Source organism: Strongylocentrotus purpuratus, unplaced genomic scaffold (genome assembly GCF_000002235.5).
Source record: "Strongylocentrotus purpuratus isolate Spur 01 unplaced genomic scaffold, Spur_5.0 spur5_scaffold_16, whole genome shotgun sequence".
In the NCBI taxonomy this organism is placed as follows: Eukaryota; Metazoa; Echinodermata; class Echinoidea; order Camarodonta; family Strongylocentrotidae; genus Strongylocentrotus; species Strongylocentrotus purpuratus.
This window is the reverse complement of record NW_022145601.1, coordinates 26625417-26645753: the sequence shown is the minus strand read 5'-3', so window position 1 is coordinate 26645753 and position 20337 is coordinate 26625417. Positions and strand designations below refer to the sequence as shown.

At 37.1% G+C, this 20337-nt stretch overlaps 1 protein-coding gene across 1 annotated transcript in view; it reads left to right on the top strand.

Moving 5' to 3' along the window:
- The window catches only part of LOC578630 (5'-3' exoribonuclease 1), a 40740-nt gene that overhangs the window by 11356 nt on the left and 9047 nt on the right, over positions 1–20337 (top strand). The window contains exons 13-31 of the mRNA XM_030987173.1: positions 1172–1328; positions 2438–2557; positions 3733–3902; positions 4684–4810; positions 6422–6514; positions 7713–7816; positions 8885–8989; positions 9515–9589; positions 10470–10557; positions 10913–11026; positions 11631–11717; positions 12277–12392; positions 13426–13587; positions 14553–14760; positions 15271–15333; positions 15780–15912; positions 16579–16769; positions 17700–17873; positions 18877–19554. Coding sequence (XP_030843033.1) covers positions 1172–1328; positions 2438–2557; positions 3733–3902; positions 4684–4810; positions 6422–6514; positions 7713–7816; positions 8885–8989; positions 9515–9589; positions 10470–10557; positions 10913–11026; positions 11631–11717; positions 12277–12392; positions 13426–13587; positions 14553–14760; positions 15271–15333; positions 15780–15912; positions 16579–16769; positions 17700–17873; positions 18877–19554 — 2965 coding nt within the window. The remainder of the gene's footprint in view (positions 1–1171; positions 1329–2437; positions 2558–3732; positions 3903–4683; positions 4811–6421; positions 6515–7712; positions 7817–8884; positions 8990–9514; positions 9590–10469; positions 10558–10912; positions 11027–11630; positions 11718–12276; positions 12393–13425; positions 13588–14552; positions 14761–15270; positions 15334–15779; positions 15913–16578; positions 16770–17699; positions 17874–18876; positions 19555–20337) is intronic.

Sequence of the window (20337 nt, the reverse complement as noted above, 5' to 3'; positions counted from 1 at the left end):
CTAGAAATACAGTTTTAAATGTAATTCATTGACTTGGTGTATTTCAATCCAAAATAGAACTTCATTGAATTCACAGAGTCTCATAATGAAAGAACAAACAGGTCTTATTAATTCAGTCAGATATGAAAGAAATCTGATTCTATGATGAGTAAATTAGTCGACCATGTGGGAATATACTGATGTTAATCAAGCAATGGAAATTATCACTGAAAATGAAGTTACGGTCAGGTCATCCCTGACACAGGGATATTTCCCTAGATGTTTTGGGTAATTTACCCCAACCGTAGGCTTTAAACAGGCATTTGTTTTTTAATTGTTGAGAAATATTATATTCATGGATACTGCGGTGTGCTTTCAAGTGTATAATGTATGCTACCAGTTCTGCCATTAAAAAGAAGCACAACCATATTTGTGTGTAGCTCGCTTAATCTGTAGTTATTGCAACAACATGAACTGTTTTTTGACACAAGCTTGTGACAGCTTCCGCGACAGCTTCAACAACTCGTCTTTCCAAGTTCCAGCCATGGCTAATATTAGCAAAAGTGTCACACTTTTGAGAAGAAACTTCAAAGATCAACTATCAAGAACATTATCAGCCATGGTTGGAACAAATGCTTGCGCCTATTTTACATACTCTGTGGAACTCACATTTGAGCTTGTGAAATATTAAAGGCACACTGCACTACTTGTAGCTACTTGCGCCCTCTATATAACAAACAATGCCTAATCGGTGACCATTGGTCCCCCATGATCCTCTTTTTCTTATGTTAACTGAGAGCCGAGTTGATGAGATAACCACCTGTCCAGTGACCTTGCAGGGCGGTATAATGCCTCCTGTAGACTATGGCAGATAAGCTTTAAAGGCCTGAGGAAGTCATCAATATTTCCTTTCCACAATCCCTGTAGAATTCATATATACAAGATTTGTGAGAGATGGAAGTGTATTTGTGGGGGTCGTTGTTCTTGTTGATTGCTTGTTTTTTGATATTTTGTTTCTCTATGAATTTGCTTTGGGGTCGCCTATACATATACACATCCCTCCCTTTGCTTCATTCTTCCTCTTGTTTACGATATTTTGTGTTCGTTCTTCATCTACATTGGTACAGTTTCCTTGAATTTATAGACAGATGAACAATCGTATTCATTGAATAACTGCTTCAATTTGCTGCAGGTACTACCCACATCATTACTCACCCTACATGTCTGATCTGAAGGATTTCTCTGACCTCGTTGTGACCCTTGACAAGGGTCAACCTTTCCTTCCATTTGAGCAGTTGTTAGCTGTCCTACCTCCGGCCAGTAGGGATCATCTACCTCAAGCATACCATGTAAGTATTACAGAAAATCAATAATAATAGGTCCATTTATATAGCTCAGCTACTATATGAATATACTCTACTGCGCTTGATACAAAGTATCATATTATTACCCTGGCTGTAGCTGAGATGCCATAGTAATAATATTCTGCTTTTATGTACTGTTTTATACATCGATGATGTCTCTAAGCGCTTTACAGATATATTATTACCCCGGTCATCGGATTCAGGCTTGCCCGCACACAATGTATGCACATTTCTCCACTTCCTGGGGAGCATTCCATCCAGGCATTATTTAAGCACACACTTGCTCATCTAACCACATTAACTTTCGCATCCTACGGGGTACCCATTTTACACCTTGGTGAAGAGTGGCAAATGTAAATTAACGTCTTGCCAAAGGACATTAGATGCCGTGGCGGGACTTGAACCCTGTACCTTGTGATTTGCAGTCAGGTGACTTATCCACCCTAGAACACATCAACTCTACACAACACCTCTAATAAGGCGCTAAAGCATTCAAGAATTATTTTTTTTACCAGATACCCATTTACTTCACCTGGGTGGTGAGTGGCAAATGTAGATCAAATATATTTCTTATTATTTGTAACAAAATCCTCACAGTTAGAGATGAAATCGTTGAAAATGATCACTCCATAGAAAATGTTTGAACATGGATCTAATTTCCTTGAATAGAATATTATATTGATTGAAGGGGTTTTATTGACTAAAAAATCCATTCAAAATAGCAGCCAAATGCTAAAACAAATATAATATACAAAAGATTAAAAATTACATTAAACTGCAATGCATTGAAAATTGGTGAAATAAAGTACAGTAATATGCACAGTAATATACAAAGTAGGAATAACATTGCACAAATAAAAATCATCAAGGAAATGGAAAAGACAGGGAAATGAAAAGGAGAGACGAGATAAAGCTTGAAATAGAAGAAGAGTGGGATAAGACAAGAAAAGATATGTTACACCTGCAGCAATCTTTGTTTATCATCAAAGCACAGTATGTGTTAATAAGACCTGGGATCCCAGACCTTCCCAAGGTCTTGCTTTGATTTCACAATGTTATCTGGTCAGTGTGTCTTTTATGTTTGCCTTTTCTAGCCACTGATGTTGAATGAGAATTCGCCAATCCTTGAGTACTATCCACTAGAGTTTGAGCAGGACCTCAATGGCAAACTCCAAGCATGGGAAGCTGTTGTGCTTATCCCCTTCATTGACGAGGTATGGTTTATCAATCAGGGTGCATTATGTGCACTATGTTACACCGTACCAATCTTAAATGATTTATTTGAATAATTGTATAATCATTTGTTGTATCTTTGGTTGATATTATGCTATTGATTTTGTATATATTGCATATTCATTTGATTATGTTATATTATGTGGAAAAATAAAGAAACCTTGAATTTTCCTTTTAGTTTTTCCATGAGGAAAGGGGAGATTAAAATAATGGAGTAAAGTTAAATTGTCATTTCATTTTCTGAAACAAAACACCGGTTGTATTTCAATATCATGTTTTCATGGACATGGCATTAAATATAAAAATCTTCTGTCATACTGCATATTAGACAGCATTTTATAGCCTTTTTATAAAAGATATCAGCCAAGAAAATTTGTTTAATGGTGTAGAAGCTCAGATTATGAGTTTTGTATTGGCATTACATTTTGGACATAGTAATTCTAAATTGTTTAGCAGGCAGTTTGGACAAATAAATATCTTCTCTCTCTCTCTCTCTCTCTCTCCCTCTCCATCTTTTTTCTTCACCCTCTCCCTACCTTTCTCTTTCTCTCTTTATCCCTCTCCATTTTTTGTGATGTACAAATGTACTGCTAGTGTAATTACATATAAAACAATTCTTGTAACAAAATTATAGTGACTCTCAAATTAAGGTTCATTGAATTAACCTTTTGGTCATGAAAACTATTGTTTCTAGCGTGTCCCTCCATTATTTCTCTGGATATATTGTTGTTAATGTTGATAATGATAATTACAACAATTATTACATAATGAAGAAATTCGAACAGGCCAGGGGGTGTTTCACAAAGACTAAGATCGAATTTAAGTTGGACTTAACTATGGCAGGCCATTCTTGCCACTGGTTTCTCTCACCATTGCTCTTTGTAGGGACCTCACAAATCTACAGAATTTACTTTTTTAGATAGTTCATTGTTGAAGAAAAAAATGTGGATTTGTGACCATGATTTGTACGTCCCTTGAGAGACCAATGGCAGGATGATGAGAGCAATCAGTGGCATGAACGGCCTGCCATAGTTAAATCCAACTTAAAGTCAATCTTAGTGTTTGTGAGACACCCCCCTGGCTTTGGAGTTGAGCATTCAGCTGTATGTTTCATTACAACTTATGTTGCATCATATGTTTTTTGTGGTTTGTACAGAATCGGTTGTGGGCAGGAATGAAGATGTATGAAGATAAGCTGACCGAGGCTGAGAAGAAGAGGAACTGCCACAGTGAGCATCTTCTCTACACCACAGACCTTGCCAACCCTCACACCTATGTATCATCCTTACAGGGAAAGTTTCCTGATATACTCCACTGTGTCGCAAAGTAAGCTGTAGATGAGTTGACCAAGGAAATATGGTGATGATTATTGTGGTAATAAAACTTGGTAATGCGGATTAATGCCTTACCATAGAGCACTAGCGCATCCACTTGGTTTCAAACCTGGGACCTCCCGGTAACAAGACCACTGCTCTACCACTGAGCCATCAAGCTTCCTTGCTTTTTGTTTTTATCGTGATATGTTACGATTAATCCCATCCATTTCCCATACTGAATTTAGGGCAGAGGCATAATAGGGGACACAGTCGCATTTGTCTTGTTCTTTAATTTTCTTGAGGTACACACTATGAATATGACTGACAAAGAAAGCAGACAAAATATACAGTTCCTCAGGTAGACAAAGGAACATCCCTTCACTGCTATTATGTAAAAATGTGTAGAACAGGTGTCACATGCATATTCACCTTTTTACATAAAAGCAGTGAAGGGATGTTCCTTTGTCTACCTGAGGAACTGTATATTTTGTCCGCTTTCTTTGTCAGTCATGTTCATAGTGACAATTGGTGTCAAGTGTTCATTTCATTAATAAGTTATTAAATGCCAACAATTGTATTGCATTCTCAAAACTAGGCAAAAAATGTTGTAAGGATAATGTAAATACCCATTGACCATCTTCACCTGTAAGAAAGGACAGAATTCAGGAGCCAAGCTTGTTAGGTATCTGAGCTAATATACCATTTCATCTGCTCAAATATGCCATTCATGTGTTGATAACAGGGATAACTTGCATACTCTGTAATTACCTTTTCATTGTTTTATGGTTCAGGTGTGAGCTAGTAAGGAAAGATGCATTCCAGATTGACATCAGTAGGCTCAAGAAAGGACTCTTGGAAGATGTGAGACTTGGAGTGTACTTCCCAGGTTTCCCAACACTCTATCATCTTGACTTTGAGGTAAGATTTTGCTACCTGTTAATGGATTACAATAAAACTTAAATTTAAAAAATTGCTTTTATTTTGGTTTGTTAAATCGCTCTATGGCGGAGAGGCATCATTTTTTTTTACTGCGGACAGTCGAAGATCCATCTAGTTTTAAATCCAGAGAATCCTCATACTAAAACTGATGTATACCTATTATAAATAGACTCGTCAACATTATTCTCATACTCCCTGTTTGCTGATGATACCAGCTTGCTGCTGGTTGATAAGAAGGCTGAAGATTTATTACTAATTGCAAATCAAGAGATTCAGAAACTGTATGCATGGTATTGTTGTAATAAGTTATTGTTGAATGTTCAAAAGACCAAATGTGTTATTTTTCGCTCAAAGGGTAAAAAGCTTCCAGATGGTATTACTTTTCTTAATGTTGGAGGCCATGATGTTGCGCTTAGTGAAAATGTTCAGTTCTTAGGGTTAACTATGGATGAACATTTATCTTGGAAGAATCATTTAGATGTTGTATGCACTAAGTTGTCTCGAAGTGTAGGTGTCATTTTTAGATTGAAATTTATTTTACCTGAAAGAGTGCTGATAACATTATATAATAGTATTATTCTTCCTTATTTGACATATTGTAATGTTGCTTGGGGAAACACTTTTAAGTCATATCTTGATAAGTTAAGAGTATTGCAGAAGAAGGCAATAAGGCTTATTACTAATTCTAATTATAGACATCCAAGTTCTCCATTGTTCCTTCGATTAAGAATGTTACCACTAAGTGGACTTGTGTCAATCAATTGCGTATTGTTTATGTATAAACTTCAGTTTATGCCTCATGAATGTACGTTAAAAGATTTATTCCGTACAAACTCACAAATTCATAATTATAATACACGTCAAAGGGGTCTTATTCATCAGCCTTTTGCAAGAACAAATATCACTCTGACCTCTTTCCATATCTCTTGCATCAAAGAATGGAACAGTTTGCCTGATGATATAAAATATAGTACAACTCTTTCTAGGTTTAGAAGGTTATCTAAAACGTATCTACTTGGAAGACTGACATAATTCTACTTTGTATCTTAATAATTTCTCATTCTCAAATGCTTATAGACCACTAAGGACTGTGTGTGTGTGCGTGGGCGCGCGCGTGTGTGTGAATATTTTTTTGTGTTCTATATTCTGTAGCTTAGTTTGTTTCCATCCCTTGTATAAACATTATATTCTTTTTATTCACCTTGCCATATCGTTAATGTATGTATTTTGTTGACTATAGGGCCCCGCTCACAAGCTTAGCTTCTACAGGGGTCCTAAAACCATTCACTTAATGATGTACTATTACCAGTCTCTTTTTCATGTAAAAGATTATATCATGTTTTGTGTGGTTTTGAATAAATGAACTTGAACTTGAACTATTATTATGAACTTTTATGATACTATAACAGTTGAAATATTGTATGTTGCAATTAGGGGAAGGTTCATGCCAATTTTTTCAATGAAAGCGACTGTTCTATATGTTGCCTGTGTATGGCGGATGTTAGCTTGCTTCTGCTGCTGCAGATGCATCTCCAACAGAAGAAAACACTTAGTAATGATGATTTCATTGTTTTGTTTTATTTTTGTCAGCATGAAGTACGGAATGCTGATGTGAAAGTCTTTCAGCAACCGAGTCGAGGAGAGAACTGCATTTTGAGTGTGAACGCTACAGATCAGAAGTCTGTAAGTACAAACAAAAATTGACTACACTGTGCTGTACTTACCTATATCATCTCATCAAATTGCTATTCTTATCTCAACTCAAATAGCCACTGATAAAAACTCCCAAAAGATTCCCAACAATTAGATAGCCCTCGGGGTACAAATTATAATGTTAATTCTAAGCCTAGTATCAATAAAATGGGGGAAAAGGGAAGGACATGATGGATGAAAAGTCAAAGTCGTAGGACAAGTCGGCAAATGCAATGCCAAAGTCAAACAATAGGCCTAATATAAATGCACCCGGGGCCAATGCCAAGCTAAGAAAGGAAAAGACTTGTGAGTCCAAGGAGAAAAGTAAAGATAATCTTCCCAAGCCCTGGTAGGAGAGGGTATTGCACCAACCCCTTCAAAAAAGAGATGTTACTTTAATATTTCAGTTAAAAACAGAAGAGTTTTAAAACCTGTGAAACATTGCACAGTGATTTAAAGTGATCAAGCATTGCTTGACAGCTTTTAATTTAATATTTTTTTTAATGTTACTTTGATGTTTCTTTTTGCCCAGTACTCTCCCAAAGAGTTACCCTTGAAGGTACTACATGTACATGTATGTCCAATTTGCAGGCCAAAAAAATGGAAAGGTTAAATTCCAATGGCATTTGAAAGATAATACTAATTTAGAACTCCCCTTAAAAAAATGGGGCTTGAAAATGTCTTTAAGTTGGAAAATAACGACTATTAGTTGTCAAATCAACTTAGGAGCTATAGAGCCAATAAGTAATAGTCTTGATTTTCAGACCAATGTACCGGATGGTCGTACGTTTTGTGCTGCGCAAAGATTCAATCAGTTTAATTGAGGCCATTACAAGAAGTGGGTTATTGTAGTAGACAAATCCTTTACAACTCATTTCATGTATGCTATTACCAAAGAAGAAGAAAAAGCCAGTCAGTCACTCAATACTGACAATAGTGTCTGACAGTGAAGTCTAGCAAGTAAACAGGTTTCCTTGCCTAATTTGAATATAAGGACACTGAAAACGTTTAAATTTCACAGATAAGATAAACATGACATTTTTATAATCCTGCAAAGTTCTACAGAATTCGAGGTTGGCTGCAAAAGGGACATAGTGTCTTTAAGGTGATGGATGGTGTAATAAAATTAGAGGCCATGGCAGTGTATCTTTTGATCATAACTAGAGTAAACATGTTTTAATTATAACAGGATGCTAGACAGCTTGCCAAAGAGCTCCTGGGAAAAACTGTGTTTGCTGAGTGGCCCCATCTTAAGGAAGTCAAAGTAGTAGCAGTATCAGATGGACAATACAGGTAAGAGATGGAATAATGAAAGAGAGAGAGAGAGAGAGAGGAAGAGAGAAAGAGAGGAGTAGGATCAATGAGAGAGAGAGAGAGAGAAAGTAGTAGCAGTATCAGATGGACAATACAGGTAATAATAATAATAATACTGATAGTGGGTTCATGTCTGTCAGATTTGACACTCCTGGTGCTCCTGATAATTACCCTGGCTTTAGCACGGCTGCCATTACGGCGCTCTAGGAATTGATTCCTGCTAGGTACCCATTTAATTTACATCACCTGGGTTGAGTGTGGCAAATGTAGATCAATGTCTTGCCAATTAGTGCCGCGGCGGGACTCGAACCGCGGACATATCCACTCGACCACGACACCTCTCAGAGTTGGAACAATAAAAGAGATAGAGATGAGTACGATCAACAAATCAAAGAAAATTGTATTTGATATGCTTCACCTCAAAATGTATCTCTTCAAAAATCATGAGTGATCTCAGACATCAAAATTGTCAAATATGGTGTTAGCATTGCATTTGTTTGAACTCTTTGGGGGTGTTTAAAAACTGTAACAATATATTGATTGGCAACATCTTATAAAGTTCCCAATCATTCTCAGCAACATCTCATTAAAAAAAATACAGGGGGTAGAGGCCACACTGAGCCCTTTTGCGGTTAAAAACACTGTCGAAATGGGTGTGATAGTGAGTTTGAAGAATGCGTTATGAAATGAACTGTCCTAAATTATTATGAAAGAAAAACTATGTATACAGTAGGCTTGTGGTTGCACCATGTGAGAGAGGGGGAGGATTGGGGAGTCTTGAAAAGAACTATTGGTAATCTTTCTTTCTTGAGTGTGTGTAGTCCTGAAAAGAACTGTTGGTGCATGGTGTAATCTTGAAAAAGACTGTTGGTAATATCTTTCTTAGCTTATAGTTCTAATGATTACTATAGCGCCGGTTAGAGAGGATGGGTGGTAGGAGTGGTTCGATGTTTCGAACAGGTTGACTATCCGTTGTCAGGAGTGTGTACTTTGTACTTTAATATTTAGATTTAAATCAATCTTTGACCTTTGTCTGTCCTTTTCAAGGTATGAATTGATAGAGGACTCGAGGGAAGGTAGCATGCAGGAGATGAAACTCAAAGGATCAGAAGCTGATAAATGGAAGAGAGATGCGAGAACCATCGGGGAAGAGTAAGTATTCATCGTATATGCAACTTTGCATGTCTCTTTGTGGATAATTTGAGAATTGTTCAAAGTATATCCACAATTTGTTCTCCTGAATTGATGAAAGAGTCTTTGGGCCAGTAGTTAAAGCTAAAGCGGCAAAGGTATTGTTAAATTCCTATGTGTGAAAGTTATTTTAACATTCATCATAATTATGAGAGTTTTAATAAATTTGATTGAACCAGCAATGGGCGAACAATGATGGCGGTTCCACAATACTTTGTATATTATTACTATTATGTTGTACCATAGCCCCTCCGGGCCGCCGCTTCTCCCTCGCACATTCACTCTTGCTACTCTCATTCCATCTTCCCAAGTCCTGTGAAGATATACGAATACATATTATTGTATACAGGCATACACACATGCACACAGTGATACACAATAATAGAAATAAGAGGAAAGGAGACTGGGAGAGTTCTTATCGCTTCCCAAGAACAAAAGCTGGTACATTATAAATAATGATTGTCATGTCCTCAATTTTTTCTCCAGGTACTTCAGGAGAAAAGGTGTCAATATCAGGGAAACCAAAGTCATTCTCTATGCCTGTCCTCTACTTGGTAGAAGGTAAGATTCATTCATAATATGAACATTCAATAAAATTCATGTACAGTCAAACCTGCTTTAGCGACTACCTGAATAGAAAGACCACATGTCCACAGAGACCACATTTTTTTCCCCCTTGAAAATGGTTTCTCATTGAAACGTGTACTATTAAGGAACCTGTACATAGAGACCACCTACCTGTAAAGACCACTTTTCTTGTCTCCCTTGGGTGGTCTTTATAGACAGGTTTCACTGTACATAAGAACCATTGTACTGGAAGTAATGTAGATATGTTTTATTCCAGCCACACCAACGGAATATTGTATTAAAAAGACCTTTATTAAAAAGGAAATGTGTGAATATCATTAGTAAAACTCATTACATACTGATCGATTGCTATCAGATCAACTGGAAACTTTTTTCTTGTGGATGTTATATATTTATCAGATGTTTTACACAATTTACATACATTGTACCTTTTTTTTAAAGGTTAGTTAAGAAATGCATGCATGTATATTATTTCAGAGGTCAGGCAGGAACATGCCTTTTTTGAGAGAGAAAATAAGGTTTGTTTGTCATTTTAATCTTGCTACCCATAATCATTTGGAGAAAAGATTTCCTTTTGCGACAGCCACCTAAAATCTAACCCTTACCCTATACCCTAAACCTATCCCTATCCATATCCCTAACCCTAACTCTAACTCTATTTTATCATGTTGTATATATCATATTATTATTAGATATATCATTCCAAGCTGAACCCATATTTTGTTTTCAATTTGTGCGGCTGTCGCAAAGGAATTTTTCATCATTTGGACATTTCGTTCATTGCCAGTTTATGTTTTTCCATCGGTTGACATCACCTTTCTTTCAACAACAAAATTTGATTATCTTTAATCAGGTATGCGTGTGGCCTTGGTGGGAATATCACCCTTGAGAAGCAATGGACCCTGTCTCCTATTCCCTACGCATATCAGGTCACCTTGAAGGTAAGCAAAACGTCACTTCTTGCTATAACCTGCGCTCTTGTGAACAATAACTACTTTAGGTATAGAGAGGTTGTTGTTACAGCTCTATTCACACATGCAGTCCCTGTTAGAAGACTCCCAAATCGGCTGAGTAACCCTCACAGGACGGACCAAGTTTTTAACAGTCAATATCACCAGTAAACAAGGTCAAGAAACTTTCCAAGCTCATTCTTCTAAGATTGTAATACTCTCACTTGCTTTCAGGCTTACTAAAGGCTACCAGTATAATACAACTTTTAATCTAAAGCTGTGGTAAAATTTCCCATAGATTTCCCATCAACTTCCATATTAAACACATTTTGTTTGTTTCTGACAGGACATTGCCATCCATGATCCCAGCTTCCACCAGTTCAAGACGTTGTCAGAGCTTTACCCCAACGATGCACCATGTTTCATGCTGGGCAACCCTCACTATGGCTGCCAAGGAAAGGTTAGTATAACCAACAAGATGACAACCACATTGCATTTTACATTTGATAAATACAGTTCACAAATAAATTAATCATATACTTACCTATTTTTATATTTGTTTTAATATGTGAAAAATTGATTTGTCCAAATTTATATATCTTGAGAATGTGACATGTTAAAGCTTACATCTAAAAATATTCAACAAAGGCCCTAATTCCCTATCTACATTTGCCACACTTGACCTAGGTGATGTAAACAGGTACCTGGCAGGAATTTTTTCCTTGAAATGCTAGAGTGCTGGAATGGCAGCCATGAAAGCCGGAGTATTAATTGTGGAGTGCCGGAAGTGTCAAGTCTGACAGACAGGACCGCTAAACAAGAACCCACTATTATTATTATTATTATTACTATTACTAGTATTTGCCACAATGCTTGTTGTTTGCACAAATTTTAGCCAATATAAATGTATTTAGTGATGAGAAATCTACATACATTTACTATATTTCTATTGTTTATGTTCATGCTATTGTTGATAGATTATCCTTCAGAAACAAAAGAAGATTTTGTATACACTGTAAGGTCATTCTTTGAATGTTAACCATTTAATTTGTTTATATTGAAAGGTTGAGGACACAAGTCAGGACAGAGTCCAGGTCCTGTTTTCAGCTCCTACTGAACCAAACCTGGAGTACATCAAAGCAACTCAACATGTAAGTTTATCGTATCTTTGTGTGGATGGGGTTTTAGTACGGGATATATCCACATATAACAAGTTAGTCAGGACAAAGAAATATTACTTGTATTATCAGTTTCCTTGTGACAAGAAAAAAACATTAAATTTATACAGTCATATACATGTGGGATTATGGACACACTATTTATATATCAGTGTAGAAATTTACTGTAGAAATATAGTAATGTTCCTTATACCACAAGTTATACATAAAGTTACTTGCAAATGCACCTAAAAATACATGTATGCCATTCGCTCTCATGATTTTAAATAATAATAATAATAATAATAATTATAATACTCAGTTTTTATATAGCCGGTATCCGCCAGGCTCTGACGCTCATGACGCTGTAAATAAACACGTTACAGTAATAAGGATCAGTGATCCTCAGTCTTGTCACAAGAGTTTTTCTTGGAACGTTAGTATGGTCAATCACAAGTTACAATAATACAGATCTCTCCCTATTCTAGTTTCCTCGACACGATTATAACTTGATAACAAATGATATATGTATCAATTTTCCTATCTTGTGTAGTCCCACGCAGTGCAATACCTGGATAGTTATGTGGTTGCTCAGCGATTAGGCATTTCATCATTGCAAGCATCCAGACTATCGGGTTCCATATATGTGACAAGGGGACCTAGACCATCGTAAGTATTTCCAATCTGTACTTCTCAATAATAATAGCTCACATTTATAATGCGCCCAATACTTTGTTTCTAGGTGCAACACATATTATTATCAATGAGGAGAGAGTGAAGTTTGGCCTATTTACCTGTGGGATACTTTAATCATGTTCAGAGTATAGTAATGATAAATAAGAAAGGGCATCTATGTCATTATCTTCTTTCATCTGATGATCTTTATTGATTGTATCTTGTGTACACTCACCCTTTCTAACGAGTCTGAGGTCTGATGAGTAACATTGACGGGCAGAAACAATGACATGCGAACATGTGTGTAGATATATGTGTAGTAGGGGTTACCTGTAGGCTTAGGCCTGAGAGTCGAGTAATAGACTCTACTCGAGTCCCGTAAGGGAACTAGGCCCTCAGTTATGCAGTAAATTTCCAGATCGTCCTCCGGGATGTTATATTTCCACAAAAATGTGTTTCCTCAATTGTAATAACATGCTGATGTGTATTGTAAATCCTCAATTTACACCACAACTGTGTACGTGAGTGTGTATGTGTGTGTAAATATACGTGTAGCACTACGTACACTGTACGTGCATACCAATAAGTAGACTTTCATCTGTATAAGAATAAATACAAATTTTGGGAATTAATTCAATTATACATGAACCAGATCTGAATAAAAACATAAAACACTGCTTGAGAAAAGAAATTAATTTCAGGGACAAATTTTTATTGAAATGGAATAATAATGTGTAATGATGTATCAGAATGGGGGAAATAATGAACCATGATAGAAGTCTTGCGTAGAAGTGAGATTTTACAGTATCCTGTATCCATCTTGGATGTGTACTATACATGACTAAGGCCTCCTTTAGGTATGGAGCGATATAGACTGCGACAGATTTGCTTTATGTTGCCGGAAAGTGTAACATGCTTCACTCATATCCTATCTTATAACACAGAGCTAAATTAATTTGTTGCACACGGTTGCCATTCATTTACACGTTAAAAAAACTTGTGTTCTATATTTGTCTCTCTTTCATAGGAGAAGTGATGAAGGCTTCAGGGGGTCTGGTGTCAATGTCGGACTCAATCTGAAGTTCAACAAGTCAGAACAAGAGGTGCCCGGGTTCACCAAACGCAATGATGAAGGCAAATGGATATACTCCATTCAACTTTTGGAGATACTGGATGCCTATATATCACAGTCAGTTCAACAGGATTTCTATTTATCGACCATCCACTTTTTAAATTCACTGATTTTAATCATGATGCTGTTAAGTATTAGCTAGAAAGGTGTTGATGATACACAGCATTTACATGGTACCATACATGTATTTCTATTAGCACATTCAAAGACACCATACATGTATTTTTTATTAGCACATTCAAAGACACCAATTCACTATTGTATCAACATAAATCAAAGGGAAATTCCACTCTGACATTGAGTTGGTTAAAGAAACACATTAATGAACATTTGAGCAAACTCCAAGTAATAATTAGAAAGTTATGAATTATTGAAGTTGTATTCGATGAAACACTGATGGGAAACTCTGTCATATCTTCGAGGTCTTTGCTTACACTTTCAGTGACCTGATTCTCTCATTTTCTTTGCTCCTATTAAAAACCAGCTAAATATCAGGGTGAACTTCCCTTCAAACTTGATCTTAAGTAAATGAAGATGACCTAATAGACATCACAGTATAAAAAAAAAAATGATATTAGGAAATATATATTGATATGAAATAAGGTATTTGTTAGAGAGTATCCTATCGGCTGAAAATCAATCTAATAAGTTGTTGTAGATGCTAGAACATTCAATTTAACACCCTTTTCTTTACATGGTTTATATCATGTGCAGAAGTGAATAAGATGAAGGTGAATCCATCATGTCCACTGCTTGGTTGCATGTACCCATTGTTAAATGTGGAAATTGGAATGAGTTGTGAGAAGCAAGGCACAAGATCTCAAATACCATAAAATCATTTAATAGATACTACATGCATATCATCATTCAAAATGTCATTCATTCACGTCTTAATACCGATTTTCCCTCCTTCCATTGTATTTCAACCTCGGTGAAAAGGCAAATTCTGAATATGTCGGTTCATACATTTTGTTTGTTTGAACTTTGGAGGTGGCAATATTTCTATATCATTTGCTTTGCAGGTTCCCAGCCGTGTTGGCATTCTTGCGTGGGAAAGGATTTAATGATTCTTTGTTCGAGGAGGAGATGTTCGCTGGAGCTGACTATGGTCTGGAGGAGGTGAAAGCATGGATTGAGAAACAAGATTCCACCAAAGCTCCCAAGAGCAAGATAGGATCAAAGGCTCTGGAAGCACCTGTCATCAAACTCATCGAGGAAGAAATTGAGAAGGTACCGTAAATCACAATGGATATTTGCCTCGAAGCACCATGTATCAAAATCATGAAGGCGCCACGTCACCTTTGCAGTATTCTTGCCACAAGGCCGATTGCACTTTTTTTGTTGCTAACCGACCCAAGTGATAATGATAAGGATTCGTCCACATCTCAATCTTCTTGTATCTCCTCATCTATCTTAAAATTATCCACACAATTTTGTGTCTTCTGTGGCCTATATTCTTTTTAGCCAACCTGAGCCAAAGGCTATGTCATTCCGTATGTTACAACAATTAGAAAAGTTGTCAGGCACTATCTCACAGTGACATTACCAATCCTCTACCTCCGTCATTTACAGGGAAGATAAAAGCTTTCAACCGCTGCTTTCGGATGGTATAATCTTTGTTTTTGTCATCTCCAATTCTCCTTGTCTATAGATGTATGTACTATTGAATCCCTGGAATTGTTAAATTTTTTAAATGGATATCTATGATACCAACGATTCTTTACTTGTTTTTTCTTTCAGGCCAAGGAGTCACCTAGTAGAAAGAAGCTGAAGCTTTCAGTTAGGCCTCACCTTTTGTACAGGGTAAGTGTAACTGTTCTTCACGAAATGGTATCTGATGATGGAATTATATAAATATTGCATGCTTCACTCTTCTACATACAGTGAAACCTGTCTATAAAGACCGCCCAAGGGAGACTAGAGAAGTAGGCCTTATGTGCAGGTGATCTTTATGTACAGGTTCCTTTGTACGTGTTTCAATGAGGAACCATTTTCAAGGGAAACAAAAAACATGTATTTTCTATACAGGTGGTTTGACTGCATACAACTTCATATATGTTCCAGCAAATTCAGAATTTCACTGAGGGAAGTTTTATTTTATGGAGGCACCAGGCCAGGGTTGGAATTTAATGGCTTGAGGGAAATTCTTTTTTTGTGGTGAATTTGTGGTGAATATGTTAATATATTTTATCTTCACTTCTTCTGCTGTCCTTCATTATTTCTTTGTTCTCTTCACCATCTTGCTGCAGCCTATGGAGGGACAAGGTAACCTGATCGCTGATCCTGATGCGGACTACCAGCTCTTTGATAGAGTCATTAACGTTAGAGAGGGTTTCACTGTGCCTCTAGGACTGCGAGGGGTTGTGACTGGGATCCACACAGGTGAACAAATAATCTGGGTTTCTTTGATGGCTTTGCCAAGGTCCTTAAACCATTTAACTTGTGGTGGATACACGGGGAGGAGGAGGGGCGTAGCTGGAAATATCATAGTTTTACAACGTGTATTTATGTTTAGAATATGCATATAAGCATCTGTCTATACCTAAATTAGATTCATTGAACACTTAATCTGACAGACTTTTCAAAATTTTCAAAGTATCTATTTTCTCTTTACCTGTGATATACAGTGAAATTTGCTGGTTTTTTCCCTGAATGTCAAATATGTCTGATTCACTTAGAAGAATATGCTTTTGTTTACAACTGTCTTAAATATCCCCAAATAGTTCTGGGGGTTGTTTCATCAACATTTGTCCGCCGACATCTGTCAGCGCTGACTAAATTTGACCAAATAGAGGCCTGGAAAATTGTTGATGACAATAAAATTGTCGGTGAAAATGATATGAGTCAGTGGAAACCACTACGCTGGAAGTGTACTCCTGTAGCCAATGAAGAGCAATTGACCGCACATTATGCATGTACCACAACATTGTTCTCCACAATCTGATCAATACATTTTATACAAGACATGTATTTTAAACATGATTCTTATATTATGTACATGTACATGCCACTAATGACACTTGATGTATCAATTCTAATGTTTTGTAGGGAATACTGTTTTGGACACCACATATGATGTCGTCTTTGATGAGGAGTTTCCGGGTGCTCTAGAACTACGTTGTACTGGGAAGCGAGGCTATCGTCTCAACCCCACGTCTCTCATTAACATCAGCTATGGTCATCGCAAGTTCAAAGGTCACCAGACGTATGAGAAGACAACGGCCGTGGTGAAGCCACAGGTAAGAGATATCACTGGAACAGATGACCCCAAATATCCACATATCTTTTACACATGGAGAGGTCTCATTTTGTGCATTTTAGTATACTCTCTCATGGTACTCTTCCACATTCATGTTAACTCTCTTATGGTACACTGCCACATTTTACTATACATGTACGTAGACTCACATTTGTAATTTTAATGTGTGTTCATTTGTTACCAATTCCCCAGCCCCCTCCCCCCTCTCTCCCTCTCTTTCAGATTTGATATAAATTAAATCAGGTACAAAATGGAAAATTAAGCATGTTTTAGACCTGCATATTTGTTACCAGATTAATTTATTGACCAGTAAGTATAAAGGTTGTGATCCCTACCAGATTAATCTTGTGTTACATTTGTGATCAATCATTGTTCTGTATTAAGCTATACTGTGTTATAACATGTTTTGATGTTCCTTACTGATATACACTGAAAGATAATGTAATGTATCATCAGTAACACACAGCGCTGAGCAAAATTTAAAGAGGGATATTGTCAGAAGAATGTGAATAATGATTTAAAATGTTCCAATCACAAAAACCTGTTTTGCTCTTAATGTAAGGTTTTCCATGTCGCTATAATGTATAAAAAATATGAGCTATAAATATTACTTATACAAAGAGGTATTGCAGTTAAATCAATGCCCTCAGTGAACAGTAAAAAAAAACTTGTTGAGTAGACGTGTTCACATAGAATAGGGTGCTCATTGAACTAAAGATGGTCCTGTACGCATAGTTTTTTTTCTATCCTTTATTTTCTACATACTCCTTAACCGTTAGCCTATAGAATGCCCCAGGTAAAAAAGAATTTAGGTTGATTTTATACTTTCTAGCTTTCTTTTTTTTTGGTGATGTTTTAATCTGAATTTTTTTTCTAACCTTGAGCTGTTTGTTCCTTCGCTCGTCTGTAGGTTAAAAAGGTGAACGACAACACTGCAGGACACACGCAGAGTCAGGAGTACTATCGGAATCGTATGGCAGCACTAGGCTCAGCAGAGGCAGTAGGTGCCAGGGCATCACAGTCCTCTAGCCCAGGGAAAAGAACAGGACAGAACAAACCCCAACAAGAGGCCTTCCCTAATCAGGTCATTTCAAGCATTTTCATTATAAGCTGTTGGTGGTCCTGCGATTTAAAGTCAAACTATGGGAGTTATAGTCATGTTCAAGAACCTTGTTTTCCCCCTGTTAACCTGTATGATGGCTGAGTTGTTTCTTTTCCATGGAATGCACATCAGCAATTTTGTCAAAAAGGCGAATTGCCTTTTCAAAGGGGTTGGGAAGAACCATATTGCTGCAAATTTATGCAGCTTTTTTAGTTTATGTTATGGTAGTCCTTTCAAATATCATTTAAATCCCATCAATCACATCTCTAAGATGGATATATCATGATTTATTGTTATTTTAAGGTATCAATGGCAATCGTGGACACCATTTCGAAAATAACCGGGGTCCAATTTTCCTAGATTTCTAGTATGTTGTTCCTGATGTCAAACACTATCAGAAACCGTTGAAAAACTTTTGTTGCAATTTTGGGGTATCAAACCCTATATTGACCCGACTAAAAATCAAAGAAACCACAATTAAGTTGTCCAGTCTATTATTGTAATTACATTTGAGGAAGAACAACTCTTTCATTCAAATCTGAAGGAGCATGAATAACTCCTGTTTGCCTTTCCAAGGCAAATTATTTCTGTGATCTTTTACTCGGTGTCATGATGGATGCACTTTGGTTTTGGTGTGCATGGATGTGTATTTCATGTCTATTCACTTTACAGTAGTAGTGTCTTAATGTAATTGAGAAAGTCATTACCAGGTGCAATTTTGCGCATTGTGAAGTCTAAGGGTATAACTTTTCTGGGAGAAATTTTAGGGCAATTCTTTCATTGTATCCTAAAATAATCTTTTGAAATTCAAAAATCTTACTATAGGATGATGTAATATGTCTTGGTAGTATTTTGTATGTTTGTTTTAAAGAAGCTTACATAGATTCCCAGTCATTATTTACGTTCTATCATGTTTCTATTATAGAAGCGTACATAGATTCCCAGTTGTTATTTATATTTTATCATTGATACACATGATATATAGGTTTATTCCAGAAACAAGGTGAAAGAAGGTGCAGGAGGATCTCCAATCTCCTATGCTAAAGCCTCTCAGGGGAAGGCAGCTGTTCCCCCAGTGAGGCAAACAACCTCTGTCCAACACTCTAAGACTGGTATGCAAGGCTTGGGAAAGATCCCAGGAGGTAAGACCGATGTAAAGGCTGACAGACATCACAAGGGCCACATGGACTCTCCAGTCGGAGAAAAAAAAGTGACAATCTTGAGACGGAATCAAGATCAGGATGTGGCAAAGCAGGATGTGAGAGGATGGAGCGAGGATAGCAATCAAACTGCTTGGACAGAAAGTCAATTTGTGAAGCCAGAGGTAAAACAGAAGGAAGAGGAAAGTCCGCAGTCGAAGCACACCGGCTCACCGTCTGCTCAGTTACCGCGTCTTACCAAGGGCAGAGAGCGGGAGGATGTGGACGAGCTGTCAACCATCTGGCAGAAGCTGATGCAGGTCCAAGACAGCCCTGCAAGGAACAAGGAGGAGGATGATAAAAGGACAAGGAAGACCACCAGTACCACTGAGGAAGATGAGGAGGGTCAGGATGATTCTGAGGAGTATGTGACAAGCATGGGATCTCAAGATGATGATGATGACGGAGAGAGAAGAGGAGAGGAGGAGATGGAGAGGATGACACCCGACACCCAATATAGAAAGGTAAGGTAACGGTAGCTGGAGTAATGTCCAAATGCCTTTGGTAGCATATAGGGAAGTAGTTTCATAATGTGATATGAACTATATACAAGAACAGAATACAAGAAGTAGTACAGTCAAACCTATCTATAGCAACTGCCCAAGGGAAACACAAAAAGTGGTCTTTGTAGACAGGTGGTCTCTGTAGACAGGTTCCTTTAGTACATCTTTTAATGAGAAACCATTTTCAAGAGAAACAAAAAATGTGGTCTTTGTAGCCAGGTAGTCACTAAAGCAGGTTTGACTGTAGTAGTAGTAGAAGAAGCAGCAACACAACAGCTGTAGCTGCTATGACTACCACTGCTACATTTACTACTGCTGATGCTACTACTTCTACTACTACTGCTGCTCCTCCTACAACTGATACTGTTAATTAGGCCTGAGCTGTTACTACTAATACTGCTTCTAGCACTATTATTCCTACTTATCCCACATCTATTACCATTACTTCTTCTCGTACTGATACTATTGCTAGCTCTTTTACTTATACTGCTGCTTGTGATATTTCATGAAAATGTATATCTACTACTTCTGATTTTAGTATTCCTACCATGACTGCTACATTTACTTCTTCTTCTACTACTACTATCACCACCAATACTACCACTACCACCACCACTACCACTACCATTTTTCTTTGTATTAGTCAATCTTTTAAGTTGAACAATTGCCCAAGTTGATCTAATTTCCAGAACAGTTCCAAACAAAAAAAAACATTAAATTCACATGGCAACGTAAATCTTTGGC